Genomic DNA, 21,845 nt, shown 5'->3' on the forward strand with positions numbered 1-21,845 from the left:
ATGATGAATTCTCCTTGAATCCGATAATGATTTTATCCACTGGGATATATTAAGTTCAGTTAATGATGGATACAAATCTGATCTTAGTATCACGCAATGGCCATGAGTACATCATCTGGATTATGTGTGGAAAACCTTATTTGTTTTGAAATTTTCATAAATGATCATGAACGATATTAATTTGTTAAACAGGTATTTTACATAGGTTCCATTTTTATATAAAAAAACCCAGGCATTTCATAATTCGCAGTTTTATGAAATTATTGAAAATTCAAACGTATTTAAAAGAAAAACCATAAAGACATTACATATTTTCAAAGGATTGTTAGTACAGCCAATCACGAGTCGGATATGTTCCTTACGTCGTTTCTACAATCCCCTTGCCTTTTCTGAATGTGACCTACTAAATTAGACTATTTACCGGATTTGTTATCACATAAGCAACACGACGGGTGCCACATGTGGAGCAGAATCTGCTTACCCTTCCGGAGCACCTGAGATTACCCCTAGTTTTTGGTGGGGTTCGTGTTGTTTATACTTTAGTCTTCTATGTTGTGTCATGTGTTTGTCTGTTTGTCTTGTTCATGGCGTTTTCAGTTTATTTTAGATTTATGAGTTTGACTGTCCCTTTGGTATCTTTCGTCCCTCTTTTACAAATTAACTGCCCTAACAAAACAAAGTTCTGTCTTTGACTTGTTTGAAATAAACAAAAAATCATTGGAGAATGTACAGTGTTCATATTTTATTTGGAATTTGTATTAGATGCATCCAAACGTATTTTAAAAATACGCATTTTTAAAGGATTGTTAAAACAGGCAACTCAAAATAAAACCAGAAAAATCAACTGATAGCCACTTTTACAAATTAACTGCAAGAAAATAGTTCTGTCTTTAACTTGTTTAAAATAAAAAAAAAGAACCTTTGGAGAATGTACCGTGTTCATCTTTTATTAGGAATTGTTATTAGATGCAAAAAGCTAGTGAAGTGTTTTCTCGTTTGCATTGTTTTACATTGTCATATCGGGGCCTTTTATAGCTGACTTTGCGGTATGGGCTCATTGTTGAAGGCCGTACTGTGACATATAGTTGTTAATGTCTGTGTCATTTTGGTCTCTCGTGGACAGTTGTCTCATTGGCAATCATACCACATCTTCTTTTTTTATATCTGTTTATTAATAAAATCACTCACGTCCATAACATGCATTATGAGTATTTATGAAAATTTCAAAACGAATTAGTCTTTCACACATGGGGGGTGTTTGGGTATACGCCTGAGGCGGCCTATGGTTACCAATAGGTACCTATGGTTTGATATTTTATACACAAAATATCCAACCATAGGTACCTATGGGTAACCATAGGCCGCCGCAGGCGTATACACAAAATATCAAACCATAGGTACCTATGGGTAACCATAGGCCGCCTCAGGCGTATATCCAAACACACCCATGATTTAAATGTTTTTGTCGTGGTAAAAATTCATTGTATAAAGGATAAGATTTACCTTTATTCAATATATAGTTATACGTCAAGTATTCATGTCGAAAACATTATATGTCAGTGGATAACATGATTCTGCACACTACCGAATTTAAGGACGATTCCTCATATTATTACCAACAGTTATAAGCTTTTCTAATCCTATCAAGTAAAAAATATAATACATAAAGAGATGGTATCTCTCTTTTAAGCATTACATGCCTCAAATATTGCAAATTAAACAAGATTAGTCACTGTATTTGTCCAATGAACTTAAATAAAAGGAAACGAAGGTTACACCATCAGCATTGTGGGTCTTCTACTGGAGAGGATTCAGAACATTTAAAAAAGGGGAGAAGTTGGACCTACAAACGACAAGAGTGCACACGCTGAAATGTCTCGCCTTCTTTACTAATCATTGATATTATGTTGATAGACCTAAATATAAAGCTTTATTACAACTGTCACATAAACTCAACATTAACCAAGAAAACGAAACATTGATCAATGAACCCTGAAAATGAGGTCAATGTCAGATGAACCATGCCAGGCAGACATGTACAGCTAACAATTCTTCAATACAACAAATATAGTTGACTTATTGCTTATAAATTAAGAAAAACAGACCAAAACACAAACACTTAACACTTAGCAATGGACCGTGAAAATGAGGTCAAGGTCAAATAAAACCTGCGTAACAGACATATAGATCATAAAATATTTCCATACACCAAATATAGTTGACCTAATGCATAAATTATTAGAAAAATAGACCAAAACTCAAAAACTTAACTTTGACCACTGAACAATGAAAATGAGGTCAAGGTCAGATGACATCTGTCAGCTAGACATGAACACCTTCCAATCATTCCATACACCAAAGATAGTAGACCTATTGCATATAGCATAAGAAAAACAGACCAAAACACAAAAACTTACCTATAACCACTGAACCATGAAAATGAGGTCAAGGTCAGATGACACATGCAAGTTGGACATGTACACCTTACAGTCCTTCCATACACCGAATATACTAGACCTATTGCTTATAGTATCTGAGATATGGACTTGACCACCAAAACTTAACCTTGTCCATGAAATGAGGTCAATGTCAAGTGAAAACTGTCTGACGGGCATGAGGACCTTGCAAGGTACGCACATACCAAATATAGTTATCCAATTACTTATAATAAGAGAGAATTTAACATTACAAAAAATAATAAATTTTTTTTCAAGTGGTCACTGAACCATGAAAATGAGGTCAAGGACATGTGACTGACGGAAAGTTCGTAACATGAGGCATCGATATACAAAGTATGAAGCATCTAGGTCTTCTACCTTCTAAAATATAAAGCTTTTAAGAAGAAAGCTAACGCCGCCGCCGCCGCCGCCGCCGGATCACTATCCCTATGTCGAGCTTTCTGCAACAAACGTTGCAGGCTCGACAAAAATGATAGGGGTTTTAGCCTTATTTACGTTTTAAACATGATTATTAAAACCGCAAAATAATGGTGTCCAATACCACTCGAAATCCCCCTTAAATGATACGAAATAAATAATACAACGCTAGCGACGACTCAGAGAAACATACAACGGCGTGAAGCTCAATGACTCAAAGGCATCAAATAATTAGAATGGTATTAGAAACAAAGTCATTACACAGTATCTATACAGGATAAAAAGGAAGTACAAATAAATATTCACGCAAGAGACACACCCAATAGCCAATGCCTTTGAGAAAATAGTTACACTAAAACAATCAGAATTACAACAAACAACATACAAATTGCAGCCACCAAAACTGGACAACGTACAAACCCAAAATGTGATCTTGTATAATGTATCCTTTTAATGTTATAGACAAATCGAATATGCATTATTTCCCGACAATCTATGCCAGTTTTTTACAATCTGAAAGCGTGCAGAAATTAATATGTTACAAAATATTTCAATGAATCTTTGTCATAAAACGATCAACATGATAATTCGGTCAACAATTTTATATGATTTCTATCGTTTCTGACTTTCTACAGCTGTTGTGTCTTGTTGTTTTATTGACATCTTCGTGTGCATGTATTTTTTTTTTATACATGTACTTTCAACTTCATCTCTTTTTTGCGTTTACGTTTCTTTAAGTATATATGTTGCTGAGATAATATTTTATCTCTGTCTGTTGGTATTGATATGACTACCAATACCGAAAAAAGTAAGACGGAACAGGTCATGTGAAGCTCGCTAAAATATCTTTAGTGATTTTCTTATTCACTATCAACAATTTTATAGTTCTTTTCAAAAAGACAGACCCCTTGTCTAGGACCAAGTTTTATTATTTAAATTTGATGCATAATTGTCCTTGATTTCGTGAACAATTGCAACTTGACCTGAAACAGAGCAACCAAGTCCTTGTTTGAAAAAAAATCTGAAATCAAACGCATCTACTACGTCTTTGGTAAGTTACACGAACTATCTAATGCAAACGATTTATTCTAATATTTAACAGCCAAACCCCCCTTAGGCTAAGAAAACATGAATAGCCCAATTAAATATCCCACTGTTTGAAATATTTAAAATCATAGTTTGTTATATTATAAAATCTAAATTCACGACACTTATTCGATTTCCTGTTATTTATGCTAAAAGTTTTATCAAACACAAAATTCCATTATCGGAAAAAGTATTTATAATATTAACGTTTACGGTATCAATTTGTCTACACGAGCTGCGCATTTCGACAACAAATGTTTCTTCGGTGAGGCTCGGGTTCAAAACATTTGAAAATCAATTATTCTTATCATTATCCATCTAAAATACGAACTCCGGTACTACATACCGATTAGACCTTGACATACTTTTAATTGTTAAGGTTCTGATAATTAAAATATCTATAATAAAACAATGAATTAAAATGAACCATAAATGAATCTATTTGATAAATTTAACATGTAAAATCCTTTGAGGAAAATTCCGATTGATTTTATTAAGTCAAACAGTGCATGTCGAACTAGTGTATATCTGGCGGCAAAACTCATTATATATGAACTTAACCTCCAATAATATTTCTATCATTATGATAAATTGATTTTGGTAGCGTTTATTCAATATATGATTAAAACATTTGTATTTGGTGCGGATCAAATCCAAATAATGTTAATCGAGGTGTTTCAAAATCAGATTATTAATCGTCTGTCACATTTTTAAATATCAATATGTTTGAAAATAATATGTAAACATTAATAAACTCATAATAGAAATCAGGTAAAAGGTTTTATAATAAGACAACCACGCAATAAAAGTTCTGCAAAAATACAAAGCTATTTTTTCACTGAATCAAACAAATAAAGTCGTTTAAGAAATGCATGTCCTTTTTGTCATTTTAAGGTTGTGCACTTAGAAGTACCAATCACAGCCTTATTATTTGAATATTTTGGACCTTCACAATTTGTTCCCTGGTGGTATATATATACCGCTATTAAATATCAATTTATTAATGATTCAAGTTCCTGATAACAAGAAAAATTGAAATGTAAAGTTACAAACGTAATACTCTGAAAAAAAAGTTGTGGTATCCTACTAAAAAATGTTAAGCCCAGTCGCTTTTGTTTTTGTTTGTTCTATAACTGAACTTGGCAAAATAATTATTCATTACAATTCCCGCCAAATTTCGGTTCGGCAATTCCTTGTGTCAAGTGTTTAGATAAGGTCAACCATTGTCAACACGAATAAATTCTAAGTTAAATTTTCATATCGGTATACGACAAAAAAGAAATCGAATATGTCACTGATAAGAGGGTATATTTGTTTTCTCTATTCATTTAATCTTCAATGATTGAAACTTTTAGTATTTTTGGGCTTTGGTAACAAAGAAATGAGGATGTAACGTATGTTAAGATATTCGAATTTTTCTGTTTAGGTTTTTAAAAGTGTATTATAAAATATACGGGATTTTACAAATTTTTGAGGTTTGATAATATAATTATATGATTAACCTTAATGCTTATAATTACATATAAGTAAACTACAATGTTATCTACATTATTGTCGTGAAAGCTTGACGATAGAATCCATATGAAACAATCCATATTTGAAAATGTTTTTAGATATTGCGAATTATTAACTGATTAAGAAGATGATCTGCAATGGAGTTTGGATATACGTAATGCTATTTTTAGGTAAGTACTTATTCACAAATATGACTATTAGTATCATTTATTATACTAAAACCAAATCGTTTTGTTTGAATACTTACATAAACTTCCTCATTTCTTTGTTACTAAATCAATAGGTACAAATCAACTCTTCGTTTTACAGATTATTGCTACCCGATACTCTCATTTAGGAATTAAATGCTGCTTTTTGTAAATTTATTGGGGTGTAAAAGCGTTGACCGAAGTACATTTTGCATGAAGCGCGGAAGCGCTTCATACTAAAAATGTGCGCACGGTCAACGCTTTTACAACCCTATAAAGTTACAAAAAGAAGCATTCAATACTTATAATTACATTTTTTTAGCTAGAATCATGAAAACACGATTTTTATCAAGTTTTCATTTAATTTACCTGTGCACTTTATTGTGGGACCTCGTGTCATCATGAATGATAAATGTTATTGTCCAATACAATTGTTTCAGGAATAGCACGCGATGTGCAGTTAGCCAATCAGAATAACGTATTATAATGAAACATACATCTAATGTAATTATTATCCTTTAAACTTTACAAAATTAGTGAAGATTTGTTGTCGCATTAGAAATATACCACATGTTTTTTTTGTTATTTTGTTATATATTTACACGAATTAAAATGAGAATATGAGAAAAAGAAATTAACTTATGAAAAGGATTATGAGATATCCTCATTTCTTTGTTACCAAAGCACAAAACCTCAAATCAACTCTTTGTATGACAGATTATTGCTAACCAATGCTCTCATTACCCTTTAAACTTTACAAAATTAGTGAAGACTTGTTGTCGCATTAGAAATATACCACATGTTTTTATATATATATATATTTACACGAATGAAAATGAGAATATGAGAAACAGGAATTAACTTCTGAAAAGGATTATGAGATATCGTCTAGATATATGTTTTCATGACAAGTAATTACTCCGTAGAATTAAAATAACAAACAACAACAAAGAAGTAAATACATTGTTTAATGATAAGTTTCGTGCAGTACCCTTTTCTTCAAATATAGGTTATCTGTTCATTAGCCAAATATGTCTTGCAGTTCAATAAAAGAGGGACGAAAGATACCAGAGGGACAGTCAAACTCATAAATAGAAAATAAACTGACAACGCCACGGCTAAAAATGAAAAGGACAAACAGACAAACAATAGTACACATGACACAACATAGAAAACTAAAGAATAAACAACACGAACCCCACCAAAAACTAGGGTGGATATCAGGTGCTCTGGAAGGGTAAGCAGATATTGCTCCACATGTGTCACCCTTCGTGTTGCTTATGAGATAACAAATCAGTTAAATAGTCTAATTCGGTATGTCACATTTATTAAAGGGAAGGGGATGAATTTGCATTTAAAACTATCCTCATTTCCAGCAACAGACGAGGTTATTTCGTCCAAAGTTTCATGGAATTTACCTGCTCGTGTTGCTAAATCATTCCTGACAAGTCGACACAAAAGAAGTGATCCTAGATGTGACGCAGTTGAAGGGTATTGTGAACACAACAAACAAATATGCATGGTATATCTTAAATTATATATATGTAAAGATAAGTGGTATGATTTCAAAGGAGCTAAAGGTGTAACACCACTAATTCAGGCCCGGCCAGAAAGCACATACCAGAAAGTAGTACATATTTAACACAAAATAGTTCCTACGCATGAGTGTAACTTTCAAAATATGTAGAATATTTAGGTATTGTTGGTATCAAATGAAAGCTGAAGGACTGGTGATCATTGTAAAACACTTTTGGACTTTTGATTTTGAATATTAAAAAAAATGCATCAAATTTTAAAAAGAGGGTACATTTTGTCTGTTTGTCAGATCTGAAGTACCTGTTTTGGTACATCCAAAGTTTCGGGAACCAGTTCTTTCTTATATGCAATTAAAGGTATGTTGATTTTTTCAGTACAAGACACCATAAAGTGTTGCTTTGAAATGCAATGATTGCCACTTTATTTGAACTTAAAACAAAAGAGGTGTGCCTACTTGAAACGGAGGAATTTAACATAGAAAGCAATGGGACCATGAATTAGTGGTGTACTTCCTATTACAGAGAATCATCAGAAATCCAATTTTTAGAAGTTGTACCTATTCCAATGAAAATAAGTCAAATTTGATGTTAGTAATCATGTTTAATCATCTTTTTTTGGTGAAACATCCTGTTTATGGGAAATTTAAGCTCTTGAATTGGCATACACAAGTATTTTAGCCTTTTATGGTCATACAACATGCATGCAGTTAAGACTTGACTCCAAGTTCTTATTTTTGCATTTTTTGTGATTGAAATCAATAAAACATGTATTTTATGACTTGTATATGGTATAAAATAGCTCTTGGTCAAAATAATCTTATGATTTTTCAAGTTTTTTGTGTTTTATATGGTAGCCTTTTACAATCTATGCAAATGGTATACACTAATATAAGAATTCTAAAAGCTCACTGTACATGCAATTTTGAACCAGTTTAGCAAGTTATCTAGCTGAGAGATATATAAATTGCTCTTAATAATCTATGTTTTACCACAGAATTATGGTTTATACAAAAAAAAGCCCTTTTCCAATTTAAAGAAAAAAGGGGGGACAATTTTCTCATTCATGTCTTAAGTTTGGACTAATATATTTTTATTTGATGAAGAACCTCTGATTAAAATATGACTATTGGTAAGCACATAGCTTTCCTAATAGAAATTAATAAATAAAACAATGATATTGAGAATAAAAAAAGTATATTGGCCATTGGTAATACCCATATGCAGTTTTCTTTGAATAACCCATATGTTACTACCAGTCCAATTTGAGCTTAAAATTAGTAAAATAGTATTTGAGCTAAAGCTTTATATGTTTTTTATTGCTTGAAATAGATCATAGAATGAAATAAAGTAATGCTCAAGTCAATATAGCAAGTTTGGTTCTGTTATAGGTGTAACACCACTAATTCAGGCCCGGCCAGAAAGCACATACCAGAAAGTAGTACATATTTAACACAAAATAGTTCCTACGCATGAGTGTAACTTTCAAAATATGTAGAATATTTAGGTATTGTTGGTATCAAATGAAAGCTGAAGGACTGGTGATCATTGTAAAACACTTTTGGACTTTTGATTTTGAATATTAAAAAAAATGCATCAAATTTTAAAAAGAGGGTACATTTTGTCTGTTTGTCAGATCTGAAGTACCTGTTTTGGTACATCCAAAGTTTCGGGAACCAGTTCTTTCTTATATGCAATTAAAGGTATGTTGATTTTTTCAGTACAAGACACCATAAAGTGTTGCTTTGAAATGCAATGATTGCCACTTTATTTGAACTTAAAACAAAAGAGGTGTGCCTACTTGAAACGGAGGAATTTAACATAGAAAGCAATGGGACCATGAATTAGTGGTGTACTTCCTATTACAGAGAATCATCAGAAATCCAATTTTTAGAAGTTGTACCTATTCCAATGAAAATAAGTCAAATTTGATGTTAGTAATCATGTTTAATCATCTTTTTTTGGTGAAACATCCTGTTTATGGGAAATTTAAGCTCTTGAATTGGCATACACAAGTATTTTAGCCTTTTATGGTCATACAACATGCATGCAGTTAAGACTTGACTCCAAGTTCTTATTTTTGCATTTTTTGTGATTGAAATCAATAAAACATGTATTTTATGACTTGTATATGGTATAAAATAGCTCTTGGTCAAAATAATCTTATGATTTTTCAAGTTTTTTGTGTTTTATATGGTAGCCTTTTACAATCTATGCAAATGGTATACACTAATATAAGAATTCTAAAAGCTCACTGTACATGCAATTTTGAACCAGTTTAGCAAGTTATCTAGCTGAGAGATATATAAATTGCTCTTAATAATCTATGTTTTACCACAGAATTATGGTTTATACAAAAAAAAGCCCTTTTCCAATTTAAAGAAAAAAGGGGGGACAATTTTCTCATTCATGTCTTAAGTTTGGACTAATATATTTTTATTTGATGAAGAACCTCTGATTAAAATATGACTATTGGTAAGCACATAGCTTTCCTAATAGAAATTAATAAATAAAACAATGATATTGAGAATAAAAAAAGTATATTGGCCATTGGTAATACCCATATGCAGTTTTCTTTGAATAACCCATATGTTACTACCAGTCCAATTTGAGCTTAAAATTAGTAAAATAGTATTTGAGCTAAAGCTTTATATGTTTTTTATTGCTTGAAATAGATCATAGAATGAAATAAAGTAATGCTCAAGTCAATATAGCAAGTTTGGTTCTGTTATAGGTGTAACACCACTAATTCAGGCCCGGCCAGAAAGCACATACCAGAAAGTAGTACATATTTAACACAAAATAGTTCCTACGCATGAGTGTAACTTTCAAAATATGTAGAATATTTAGGTATTGTTGGTATCAAATGAAAGCTGAAGGACTGGTGATCATTGTAAAACACTTTTGGACTTTTGATTTTGAATATTAAAAAAAATGCATCAAATTTTAAAAAGAGGGTACATTTTGTCTGTTTGTCAGATCTGAAGTACCTGTTTTGGTACATCCAAAGTTTCGGGAACCAGTTCTTTCTTATATGCAATTAAAGGTATGTTGATTTTTTCAGTACAAGACACCATAAAGTGTTGCTTTGAAATGCAATGATTGCCACTTTATTTGAACTTAAAACAAAAGAGGTGTGCCTACTTGAAACGGAGGAATTTAACATAGAAAGCAATGGGACCATGAATTAGTGGTGTACTTCCTATTACAGAGAATCATCAGAAATCCAATTTTTAGAAGTTGTACCTATTCCAATGAAAATAAGTCAAATTTGATGTTAGTAATCATGTTTAATCATCTTTTTTTGGTGAAACATCCTGTTTATGGGAAATTTAAGCTCTTGAATTGGCATACACAAGTATTTTAGCCTTTTATGGTCATACAACATGCATGCAGTTAAGACTTGACTCCAAGTTCTTATTTTTGCATTTTTTGTGATTGAAATCAATAAAACATGTATTTTATGACTTGTATATGGTATAAAATAGCTCTTGGTCAAAATAATCTTATGATTTTTCAAGTTTTTTGTGTTTTATATGGTAGCCTTTTACAATCTATGCAAATGGTATACACTAATATAAGAATTCTAAAAGCTCACTGTACATGCAATTTTGAACCAGTTTAGCAAGTTATCTAGCTGAGAGATATATAAATTGCTCTTAATAATCTATGTTTTACCACAGAATTATGGTTTATACAAAAAAAAGCCCTTTTCCAATTTAAAGAAAAAAGGGGGGACAATTTTCTCATTCATGTCTTAAGTTTGGACTAATATATTTTTATTTGATGAAGAACCTCTGATTAAAATATGACTATTGGTAAGCACATAGCTTTCCTAATAGAAATTAATAAATAAAACAATGATATTGAGAATAAAAAAAGTATATTGGCCATTGGTAATACCCATATGCAGTTTTCTTTGAATAACCCATATGTTACTACCAGTCCAATTTGAGCTTAAAATTAGTAAAATAGTATTTGAGCTAAAGCTTTATATGTTTTTTATTGCTTGAAATAGATCATAGAATGAAATAAAGTAATGCTCAAGTCAATATAGCAAGTTTGGTTCTGTTATAGGTGTAACACCACTAATTCAGGCCCGGCCAGAAAGCACATACCAGAAAGTAGTACATATTTAACACAAAATAGTTCCTACGCATGAGTGTAACTTTCAAAATATGTAGAATATTTAGGTATTGTTGGTATCAAATGAAAGCTGAAGGACTGGTGATCATTGTAAAACACTTTTGGACTTTTGATTTTGAATATTAAAAAAAATGCATCAAATTTTAAAAAGAGGGTACATTTTGTCTGTTTGTCAGATCTGAAGTACCTGTTTTGGTACATCCAAAGTTTCGGGAACCAGTTCTTTCTTATATGCAATTAAAGGTATGTTGATTTTTTCAGTACAAGACACCATAAAGTGTTGCTTTGAAATGCAATGATTGCCACTTTATTTGAACTTAAAACAAAAGAGGTGTGCCTACTTGAAACGGAGGAATTTAACATAGAAAGCAATGGGACCATGAATTAGTGGTGTACTTCCTATTACAGAGAATCATCAGAAATCCAATTTTTAGAAGTTGTACCTATTCCAATGAAAATAAGTCAAATTTGATGTTAGTAATCATGTTTAATCATCTTTTTTTGGTGAAACATCCTGTTTATGGGAAATTTAAGCTCTTGAATTGGCATACACAAGTATTTTAGCCTTTTATGGTCATACAACATGCATGCAGTTAAGACTTGACTCCAAGTTCTTATTTTTGCATTTTTTGTGATTGAAATCAATAAAACATGTATTTTATGACTTGTATATGGTATAAAATAGCTCTTGGTCAAAATAATCTTATGATTTTTCAAGTTTTTTGTGTTTTATATGGTAGCCTTTTACAATCTATGCAAATGGTATACACTAATATAAGAATTCTAAAAGCTCACTGTACATGCAATTTTGAACCAGTTTAGCAAGTTATCTAGCTGAGAGATATATAAATTGCTCTTAATAATCTATGTTTTACCACAGAATTATGGTTTATACAAAAAAAAGCCCTTTTCCAATTTAAAGAAAAAAGGGGGGACAATTTTCTCATTCATGTCTTAAGTTTGGACTAATATATTTTTATTTGATGAAGAACCTCTGATTAAAATATGACTATTGGTAAGCACATAGCTTTCCTAATAGAAATTAATAAATAAAACAATGATATTGAGAATAAAAAAAGTATATTGGCCATTGGTAATACCCATATGCAGTTTTCTTTGAATAACCCATATGTTACTACCAGTCCAATTTGAGCTTAAAATTAGTAAAATAGTATTTGAGCTAAAGCTTTATATGTTTTTTATTGCTTGAAATAGATCATAGAATGAAATAAAGTAATGCTCAAGTCAATATAGCAAGTTTGGTTCTGTTATAGGTGTAACACCACTAATTCAGGCCCGGCCAGAAAGCACATACCAGAAAGTAGTACATATTTAACACAAAATAGTTCCTACGCATGAGTGTAACTTTCAAAATATGTAGAATATTTAGGTATTGTTGGTATCAAATGAAAGCTGAAGGACTGGTGATCATTGTAAAACACTTTTGGACTTTTGATTTTGAATATTAAAAAAAATGCATCAAATTTTAAAAAGAGGGTACATTTTGTCTGTTTGTCAGATCTGAAGTACCTGTTTTGGTACATCCAAAGTTTCGGGAACCAGTTCTTTCTTATATGCAATTAAAGGTATGTTGATTTTTTCAGTACAAGACACCATAAAGTGTTGCTTTGAAATGCAATGATTGCCACTTTATTTGAACTTAAAACAAAAGAGGTGTGCCTACTTGAAACGGAGGAATTTAACATAGAAAGCAATGGGACCATGAATTAGTGGTGTACTTCCTATTACAGAGAATCATCAGAAATCCAATTTTTAGAAGTTGTACCTATTCCAATGAAAATAAGTCAAATTTGATGTTAGTAATCATGTTTAATCATCTTTTTTTGGTGAAACATCCTGTTTATGGGAAATTTAAGCTCTTGAATTGGCATACACAAGTATTTTAGCCTTTTATGGTCATACAACATGCATGCAGTTAAGACTTGACTCCAAGTTCTTATTTTTGCATTTTTTGTGATTGAAATCAATAAAACATGTATTTTATGACTTGTATATGGTATAAAATAGCTCTTGGTCAAAATAATCTTATGATTTTTCAAGTTTTTTGTGTTTTATATGGTAGCCTTTTACAATCTATGCAAATGGTATACACTAATATAAGAATTCTAAAAGCTCACTGTACATGCAATTTTGAACCAGTTTAGCAAGTTATCTAGCTGAGAGATATATAAATTGCTCTTAATAATCTATGTTTTACCACAGAATTATGGTTTATACAAAAAAAAGCCCTTTTCCAATTTAAAGAAAAAAGGGGGGACAATTTTCTCATTCATGTCTTAAGTTTGGACTAATATATTTTTATTTGATGAAGAACCTCTGATTAAAATATGACTATTGGTAAGCACATAGCTTTCCTAATAGAAATTAATAAATAAAACAATGATATTGAGAATAAAAAAAGTATATTGGCCATTGGTAATACCCATATGCAGTTTTCTTTGAATAACCCATATGTTACTACCAGTCCAATTTGAGCTTAAAATTAGTAAAATAGTATTTGAGCTAAAGCTTTATATGTTTTTTATTGCTTGAAATAGATCATAGAATGAAATAAAGTAATGCTCAAGTCAATATAGCAAGTTTGGTTCTGTTATAGGTGTAACACCACTAATTCAGGCCCGGCCAGAAAGCACATACCAGAAAGTAGTACATATTTAACACAAAATAGTTCCTACGCATGAGTGTAACTTTCAAAATATGTAGAATATTTAGGTATTGTTGGTATCAAATGAAAGCTGAAGGACTGGTGATCATTGTAAAACACTTTTGGACTTTTGATTTTGAATATTAAAAAAAATGCATCAAATTTTAAAAAGAGGGTACATTTTGTCTGTTTGTCAGATCTGAAGTACCTGTTTTGGTACATCCAAAGTTTCGGGAACCAGTTCTTTCTTATATGCAATTAAAGGTATGTTGATTTTTTCAGTACAAGACACCATAAAGTGTTGCTTTGAAATGCAATGATTGCCACTTTATTTGAACTTAAAACAAAAGAGGTGTGCCTACTTGAAACGGAGGAATTTAACATAGAAAGCAATGGGACCATGAATTAGTGGTGTACTTCCTATTACAGAGAATCATCAGAAATCCAATTTTTAGAAGTTGTACCTATTCCAATGAAAATAAGTCAAATTTGATGTTAGTAATCATGTTTAATCATCTTTTTTTGGTGAAACATCCTGTTTATGGGAAATTTAAGCTCTTGAATTGGCATACACAAGTATTTTAGCCTTTTATGGTCATACAACATGCATGCAGTTAAGACTTGACTCCAAGTTCTTATTTTTGCATTTTTTGTGATTGAAATCAATAAAACATGTATTTTATGACTTGTATATGGTATAAAATAGCTCTTGGTCAAAATAATCTTATGATTTTTCAAGTTTTTTGTGTTTTATATGGTAGCCTTTTACAATCTATGCAAATGGTATACACTAATATAAGAATTCTAAAAGCTCACTGTACATGCAATTTTGAACCAGTTTAGCAAGTTATCTAGCTGAGAGATATATAAATTGCTCTTAATAATCTATGTTTTACCACAGAATTATGGTTTATACAAAAAAAAGCCCTTTTCCAATTTAAAGAAAAAAGGGGGGACAATTTTCTCATTCATGTCTTAAGTTTGGACTAATATATTTTTATTTGATGAAGAACCTCTGATTAAAATATGACTATTGGTAAGCACATAGCTTTCCTAATAGAAATTAATAAATAAAACAATGATATTGAGAATAAAAAAAGTATATTGGCCATTGGTAATACCCATATGCAGTTTTCTTTGAATAACCCATATGTTACTACCAGTCCAATTTGAGCTTAAAATTAGTAAAATAGTATTTGAGCTAAAGCTTTATATGTTTTTTATTGCTTGAAATAGATCATAGAATGAAATAAAGTAATGCTCAAGTCAATATAGCAAGTTTGGTTCTGTTATAGGTGTGACACCACTAATTCAGGCCCGGCCAGAAAGCACATACCAGAAAGTAGTACATATTTAACACAAAATAGTTCCTACGCATGAGTGTAACTTTCAAAATATGTAGAATATTTAGGTATTGTTGGTATCAAATGAAAGCTGAAGGACTGGTGATCATTGTAAAACACTTTTGGACTTTTGATTTTGAATATTAAAAAAAATGCATCAAATTTTAAAAAGAGGGTACATTTTGTCTGTTTGTCAGATCTGAAGTACCTGTTTTGGTACATCCAAAGTTTCGGGAACCAGTTCTTTCTTATATGCAATTAAAGGTATGTTGATTTTTTCAGTACAAGACACCATAAAGTGTTGCTTTGAAATGCAATGATTGCCACTTTATTTGAACTTAAAACAAAAGAGGTGTGCCTACTTGAAACGGAGGAATTTAACATAGAAAGCAATGGGACCATGAATTAGTGGTGTACTTCCTATTACAGAGAATCATCAGAAATCCAATTTTTAGAAGTTGTACCTATTCCAATGAAAATAAGTCAAATTTGATGTTAGTAATCATGTTTAATCATCTTTTTTTGGTGAAACATCCTGTTTATGGGAAATTTAAGCTCTTGAATTGGCATACACAAGTATTTTAGCCTTTTATGGTCATACAACATGCATGCAGTTAAGACTTGACTCCAAGTTCTTATTTTTGCATTTTTTGTGATTGAAATCAATAAAACATGTATTTTATGACTTGTATATGGTATAAAATAGCTCTTGGTCAAAATAATCTTATGATTTTTCAAGTTTTTTGTGTTTTATATGGTAGCCTTTTACAATCTATGCAAATGGTATACACTAATATAAGAATTCTAAAAGCTCACTGTACATGCAATTTTGAACCAGTTTAGCAAGTTATCTAGCTGAGAGATATATAAATTGCTCTTAATAATCTATGTTTTACCACAGAATTATGGTTTATACAAAAAAAAGCCCTTTTCCAATTTAAAGAAAAAAGGGGGGACAATTTTCTCATTCATGTCTTAAGTTTGGACTAATATATTTTTATTTGATGAAGAACCTCTGATTAAAATATGACTATTGGTAAGCACATAGCTTTCCTAATAGAAATTAATAAATAAAACAATGATATTGAGAATAAAAAAAGTATATTGGCCATTGGTAATACCCATATGCAGTTTTCTTTGAATAACCCATATGTTACTACCAGTCCAATTTGAGCTTAAAATTAGTAAAATAGTATTTGAGCTAAAGCTTTATATGTTTTTTATTGCTTGAAATAGATCATAGAATGAAATAAAGTAATGCTCAAGTCAATATAGCAAGTTTGGTTCTGTTATAGGTGTAACACCACTAATTCAGGCCCGGCCAGAAAGCACATACCAGAAAGTAGTACATATTTAACACAAAATAGTTCCTACGCATGAGTGTAACTTTCAAAATATGTAGAATATTTAGGTATTGTTGGTATCAAATGAAAGCTGAAGGACTGGTGATCATTGTAAAACACTTTTGGACTTTTGATTTTGAATATTAAAAAAAATGCATCAAATTTTAAAAAGAGGGTACATTTTGTCTGTTTGTCAGATCTGAAGTACCTGTTTTGGTACATCCAAAGTTTCGGGAACCAGTTCTTTCTTATATGCAATTAAAGGTATGTTGATTTTTTCAGTACAAGACACCATAAAGTGTTGCTTTGAAATGCAATGATTGCCACTTTATTTGAACTTAAAACAAAAGAGGTGTGCCTACTTGAAACGGAGGAATTTAACATAGAAAGCAATGGGACCATGAATTAGTGGTGTACTTCCTATTACAGAGAATCATCAGAAATCCAATTTTTAGAAGTTGTACCTATTCCAATGAAAATAAGTCAAATTTGATGTTAGTAATCATGTTTAATCATCTTTTTTTGGTGAAACATCCTGTTTATGGGAAATTTAAGCTCTTGAATTGGCATACACAAGTATTTTAGCCTTTTATGGTCATACAACATGCATGCAGTTAAGACTTGACTCCAAGTTCTTATTTTTGCATTTTTTGTGATTGAAATCAATAAAACATGTATTTTATGACTTGTATATGGTATAAAATAGCTCTTGGTCAAAATAATCTTATGATTTTTCAAGTTTTTTGTGTTTTATATGGTAGCCTTTTACAATCTATGCAAATGGTATACACTAATATAAGAATTCTAAAAGCTCACTGTACATGCAATTTTGAACCAGTTTAGCAAGTTATCTAGCTGAGAGATATATAAATTGCTCTTAATAATCTATGTTTTACCACAGAATTATGGTTTATACAAAAAAAAGCCCTTTTCCAATTTAAAGAAAAAAGGGGGGACAATTTTCTCATTCATGTCTTAAGTTTGGACTAATATATTTTTATTTGATGAAGAACCTCTGATTAAAATATGACTATTGGTAAGCACATAGCTTTCCTAATAGAAATTAATAAATAAAACAATGATATTGAGAATAAAAAAAGTATATTGGCCATTGGTAATACCCATATGCAGTTTTCTTTGAATAACCCATATGTTACTACCAGTCCAATTTGAGCTTAAAATTAGTAAAATAGTATTTGAGCTAAAGCTTTATATGTTTTTTATTGCTTGAAATAGATCATAGAATGAAATAAAGTAATGCTCAAGTCAATATAGCAAGTTTGGTTCTGTTATAGGTGTAACACCACTAATTCAGGCCCGGCCAGAAAGCACATACCAGAAAGTAGTACATATTTAACACAAAATAGTTCCTACGCATGAGTGTAACTTTCAAAATATGTAGAATATTTAGGTATTGTTGGTATCAAATGAAAGCTGAAGGACTGGTGATCATTGTAAAACACTTTTGGACTTTTGATTTTGAATATTAAAAAAAATGCATCAAATTTTAAAAAGAGGGTACATTTTGTCTGTTTGTCAGATCTGAAGTACCTGTTTTGGTACATCCAAAGTTTCGGGAACCAGTTCTTTCTTATATGCAATTAAAGGTATGTTGATTTTTTCAGTACAAGACACCATAAAGTGTTGCTTTGAAATGCAATGATTGCCACTTTATTTGAACTTAAAACAAAAGAGGTGTGCCTACTTGAAACGGAGGAATTTAACATAGAAAGCAATGGGACCATGAATTAGTGGTGTACTTCCTATTACAGAGAATCATCAGAAATCCAATTTTTAGAAGTTGTACCTATTCCAATGAAAATAAGTCAAATTTGATGTTAGTAATCATGTTTAATCATCTTTTTTTGGTGAAACATCCTGTTTATGGGAAATTTAAGCTCTTGAATTGGCATACACAAGTATTTTAGCCTTTTATGGTCATACAACATGCATGCAGTTAAGACTTGACTCCAAGTTCTTATTTTTGCATTTTTTGTGATTGAAATCAATAAAACATGTATTTTATGACTTGTATATGGTATAAAATAGCTCTTGGTCAAAATAATCTTATGATTTTTCAAGTTTTTTGTGTTTTATATGGTAGCCTTTTACAATCTATGCAAATGGTATACACTAATATAAGAATTCTAAAAGCTCACTGTACATGCAATTTTGAACCAGTTTAGCAAGTTATCTAGCTGAGAGATATATAAATTGCTCTTAATAATCTATGTTTTACCACAGAATTATGGTTTATACAAAAAAAAGCCCTTTTCCAATTTAAAGAAAAAAGGGGGGACAATTTTCTCATTCATGTCTTAAGTTTGGACTAATATATTTTTATTTGATGAAGAACCTCTGATTAAAATATGACTATTGGTAAGCACATAGCTTTCCTAATAGAAATTAATAAATAAAACAATGATATTGAGAATAAAAAAAGTATATTGGCCATTGGTAATACCCATATGCAGTTTTCTTTGAATAACCCATATGTTACTACCAGTCCAATTTGAGCTTAAAATTAGTAAAATAGTATTTGAGCTAAAGCTTTATATGTTTTTTATTGCTTGAAATAGATCATAGAATGAAATAAAGTAATGCTCAAGTCAATATAGCAAGTTTGGTTCTGTTATAGGTGTAACACCACTAATTCAGGCCCGGCCAGAAAGCACATACCAGAAAGTAGTACATATTTAACACAAAATAGTTCCTACGCATGAGTGTAACTTTCAAAATATGTAGAATATTTAGGTATTGTTGGTATCAAATGAAAGCTGAAGGACTGGTGATCATTGTAAAACACTTTTGGACTTTTGATTTTGAATATTAAAAAAAATGCATCAAATTTTAAAAAGAGGGTACATTTTGTCTGTTTGTCAGATCTGAAGTACCTGTTTTGGTACATCCAAAGTTTCGGGAACCAGTTCTTTCTTATATGCAATTAAAGGTATGTTGATTTTTTCAGTACAAGACACCATAAAGTGTTGCTTTGAAATGCAATGATTGCCACTTTATTTGAACTTAAAACAAAAGAGGTGTGCCTACTTGAAACGGAGGAATTTAACATAGAAAGCAATGGGACCATGAATTAGTGGTGTACTTCCTATTACAGAGAATCTTCAGAAATCCAATTTTTAGAAGTTGTACCTATTCCAATGAAAATAAGTCAAATTTGATGTTAGTAATCATGTTTAATCATCTTTTTTTGGTGAAACATCCTGTTTATGGGAAATTTAAGCTCTTGAATTGGCATACACAAGTATTTTAGCCTTTTATGGTCATACAACATGCATGCAGTTAAGACTTGACTCCAAGTTCTTATTTTTGCATTTTTTGTGATTGAAATCAATAAAACATGTATTTTATGACTTGTATATGGTATAAAATAGCTCTTGGTCAAAATAATCTTATGATTTTTCAAGTTTTTTGTGTTTTATATGGTAGCCTTTTACAATCTATGCAAATGGTATACACTAATATAAGAATTCTAAAAGCTCACTGTACATGCAATTTTGAACCAGTTTAGCAAGTTATCTAGCTGAGAGATATATAAATTGCTCTTAATAATCTATGTTTTACCACAGAATTATGGTTTATACAAAAAAAAGCCCTTTTCCAATTTAAAGAAAAAAGGGGGGACAATTTTCTCATTCATGTCTTAAGTTTGGACTAATATATTTTTATTTGATGAAGAACCTCTGATTAAAATATGACTATTGGTAAGCACATAGCTTTCCTAATAGAAATTAATAAATAAAACAATGATATTGAGAATAAAAAAAGTATATTGGCCATTGGTAATACCCATATGCAGTTTTCTTTGAATAACCCATATGTTACTACCAGTCCAATTTGAGCTTAAAATTAGTAAAATAGTATTTGAGCTAAAGCTTTATATGTTTTTTATTGCTTGAAATAGATCATAGAATGAAATAAAGTAATGCTCAAGTCAATATAGCAAGTTTGGTTCTGTTATAGGTGTAACACCACTAATTCAGGCCCGGCCAGAAAGCACATACCAGAAAGTAGTACATATTTAACACAAAATAGTTCCTACGCATGAGTGTAACTTTCAAAATATGTAGAATATTTAGGTATTGTTGGTATCAAATGAAAGCTGAAGGACTGGTGATCATTGTAAAACACTTTTGGACTTTTGATTTTGAATATTAAAAAAAATGCATCAAATTTTAAAAAGAGGGTACATTTTGTCTGTTTGTCAGATCTGAAGTACCTGTTTTGGTACATCCAAAGTTTCGGGAACCAGTTCTTTCTTATATGCAATTAAAGGTATGTTGATTTTTTCAGTACAAGACACCATAAAGTGTTGCTTTGAAATGCAATGATTGCCACTTTATTTGAACTTAAAACAAAAGAGGTGTGCCTACTTGAAACGGAGGAATTTAACATAGAAAGCAATGGGACCATGAATTAGTGGTGTACTTCCTATTACAGAGAATCATCAGAAATCCAATTTTTAGAAGTTGTACCTATTCCAATGAAAATAAGTCAAATTTGATGTTAGTAATCATGTTTAATCATCTTTTTTTGGTGAAACATCCTGTTTATGGGAAATTTAAGCTCTTGAATTGGCATACACAAGTATTTTAGCCTTTTATGGTCATACAACATGCATGCAGTTAAGACTTGACTCCAAGTTCTTATTTTTGCATTTTTTGTGATTGAAATCAATAAAACATGTATTTTATGACTTGTATATGGTATAAAATAGCTCTTGGTCAAAATAATCTTATGATTTTTCAAGTTTTTTGTGTTTTATATGGTAGCCTTTTACAATCTATGCAAATGGTATACACTAATATAAGAATTCTAAAAGCTCACTGTACATGCAATTTTGAACCAGTTTAGCAAGTTATCTAGCTGAGAGATATATAAATTGCTCTTAATAATCTATGTTTTACCACAGAATTATGGTTTATACAAAAAAAAGCCCTTTTCCAATTTAAAGAAAAAAGGGGGGACAATTTTCTCATTCATGTCTTAAGTTTGGACTAATATATTTTTATTTGATGAAGAACCTCTGATTAAAATATGACTATTGGTAAGCACATAGCTTTCCTAATAGAAATTAATAAATAAAACAATGATATTGAGAATAAAAAAAGTATATTGGCCATTGGTAATACC

General features: G+C 30.7%; 1 protein-coding gene across 2 annotated transcripts in view; it reads left to right on the plus strand.

Annotated features, from left to right (window-relative positions):
* The first annotated feature begins 5,482 nt into the window (after positions 1 to 5,482).
* Positions 5,483 to 21,845, plus strand: part of LOC139498525 (cartilage matrix protein-like) — a 76,638-nt gene continuing 60,275 nt past the window's right edge. For both annotated transcript variants that reach the window (XM_071286946.1, XM_071286947.1), the window contains exons 1-2: positions 5,483 to 5,647; positions 7,042 to 7,187. In XM_071286946.1, coding sequence (XP_071143047.1) covers positions 5,605 to 5,647; positions 7,042 to 7,187 — 189 coding nt within the window. In that variant the 5' untranslated portion in view covers positions 5,483 to 5,604. The remainder of the gene's footprint in view (positions 5,648 to 7,041; positions 7,188 to 21,845) is intronic.

Source organism: Mytilus edulis, chromosome 12 (assembly GCF_963676685.1).
Source record: "Mytilus edulis chromosome 12, xbMytEdul2.2, whole genome shotgun sequence".
In the NCBI taxonomy this organism is placed as follows: domain Eukaryota; kingdom Metazoa; phylum Mollusca; class Bivalvia; order Mytilida; family Mytilidae; genus Mytilus; species Mytilus edulis.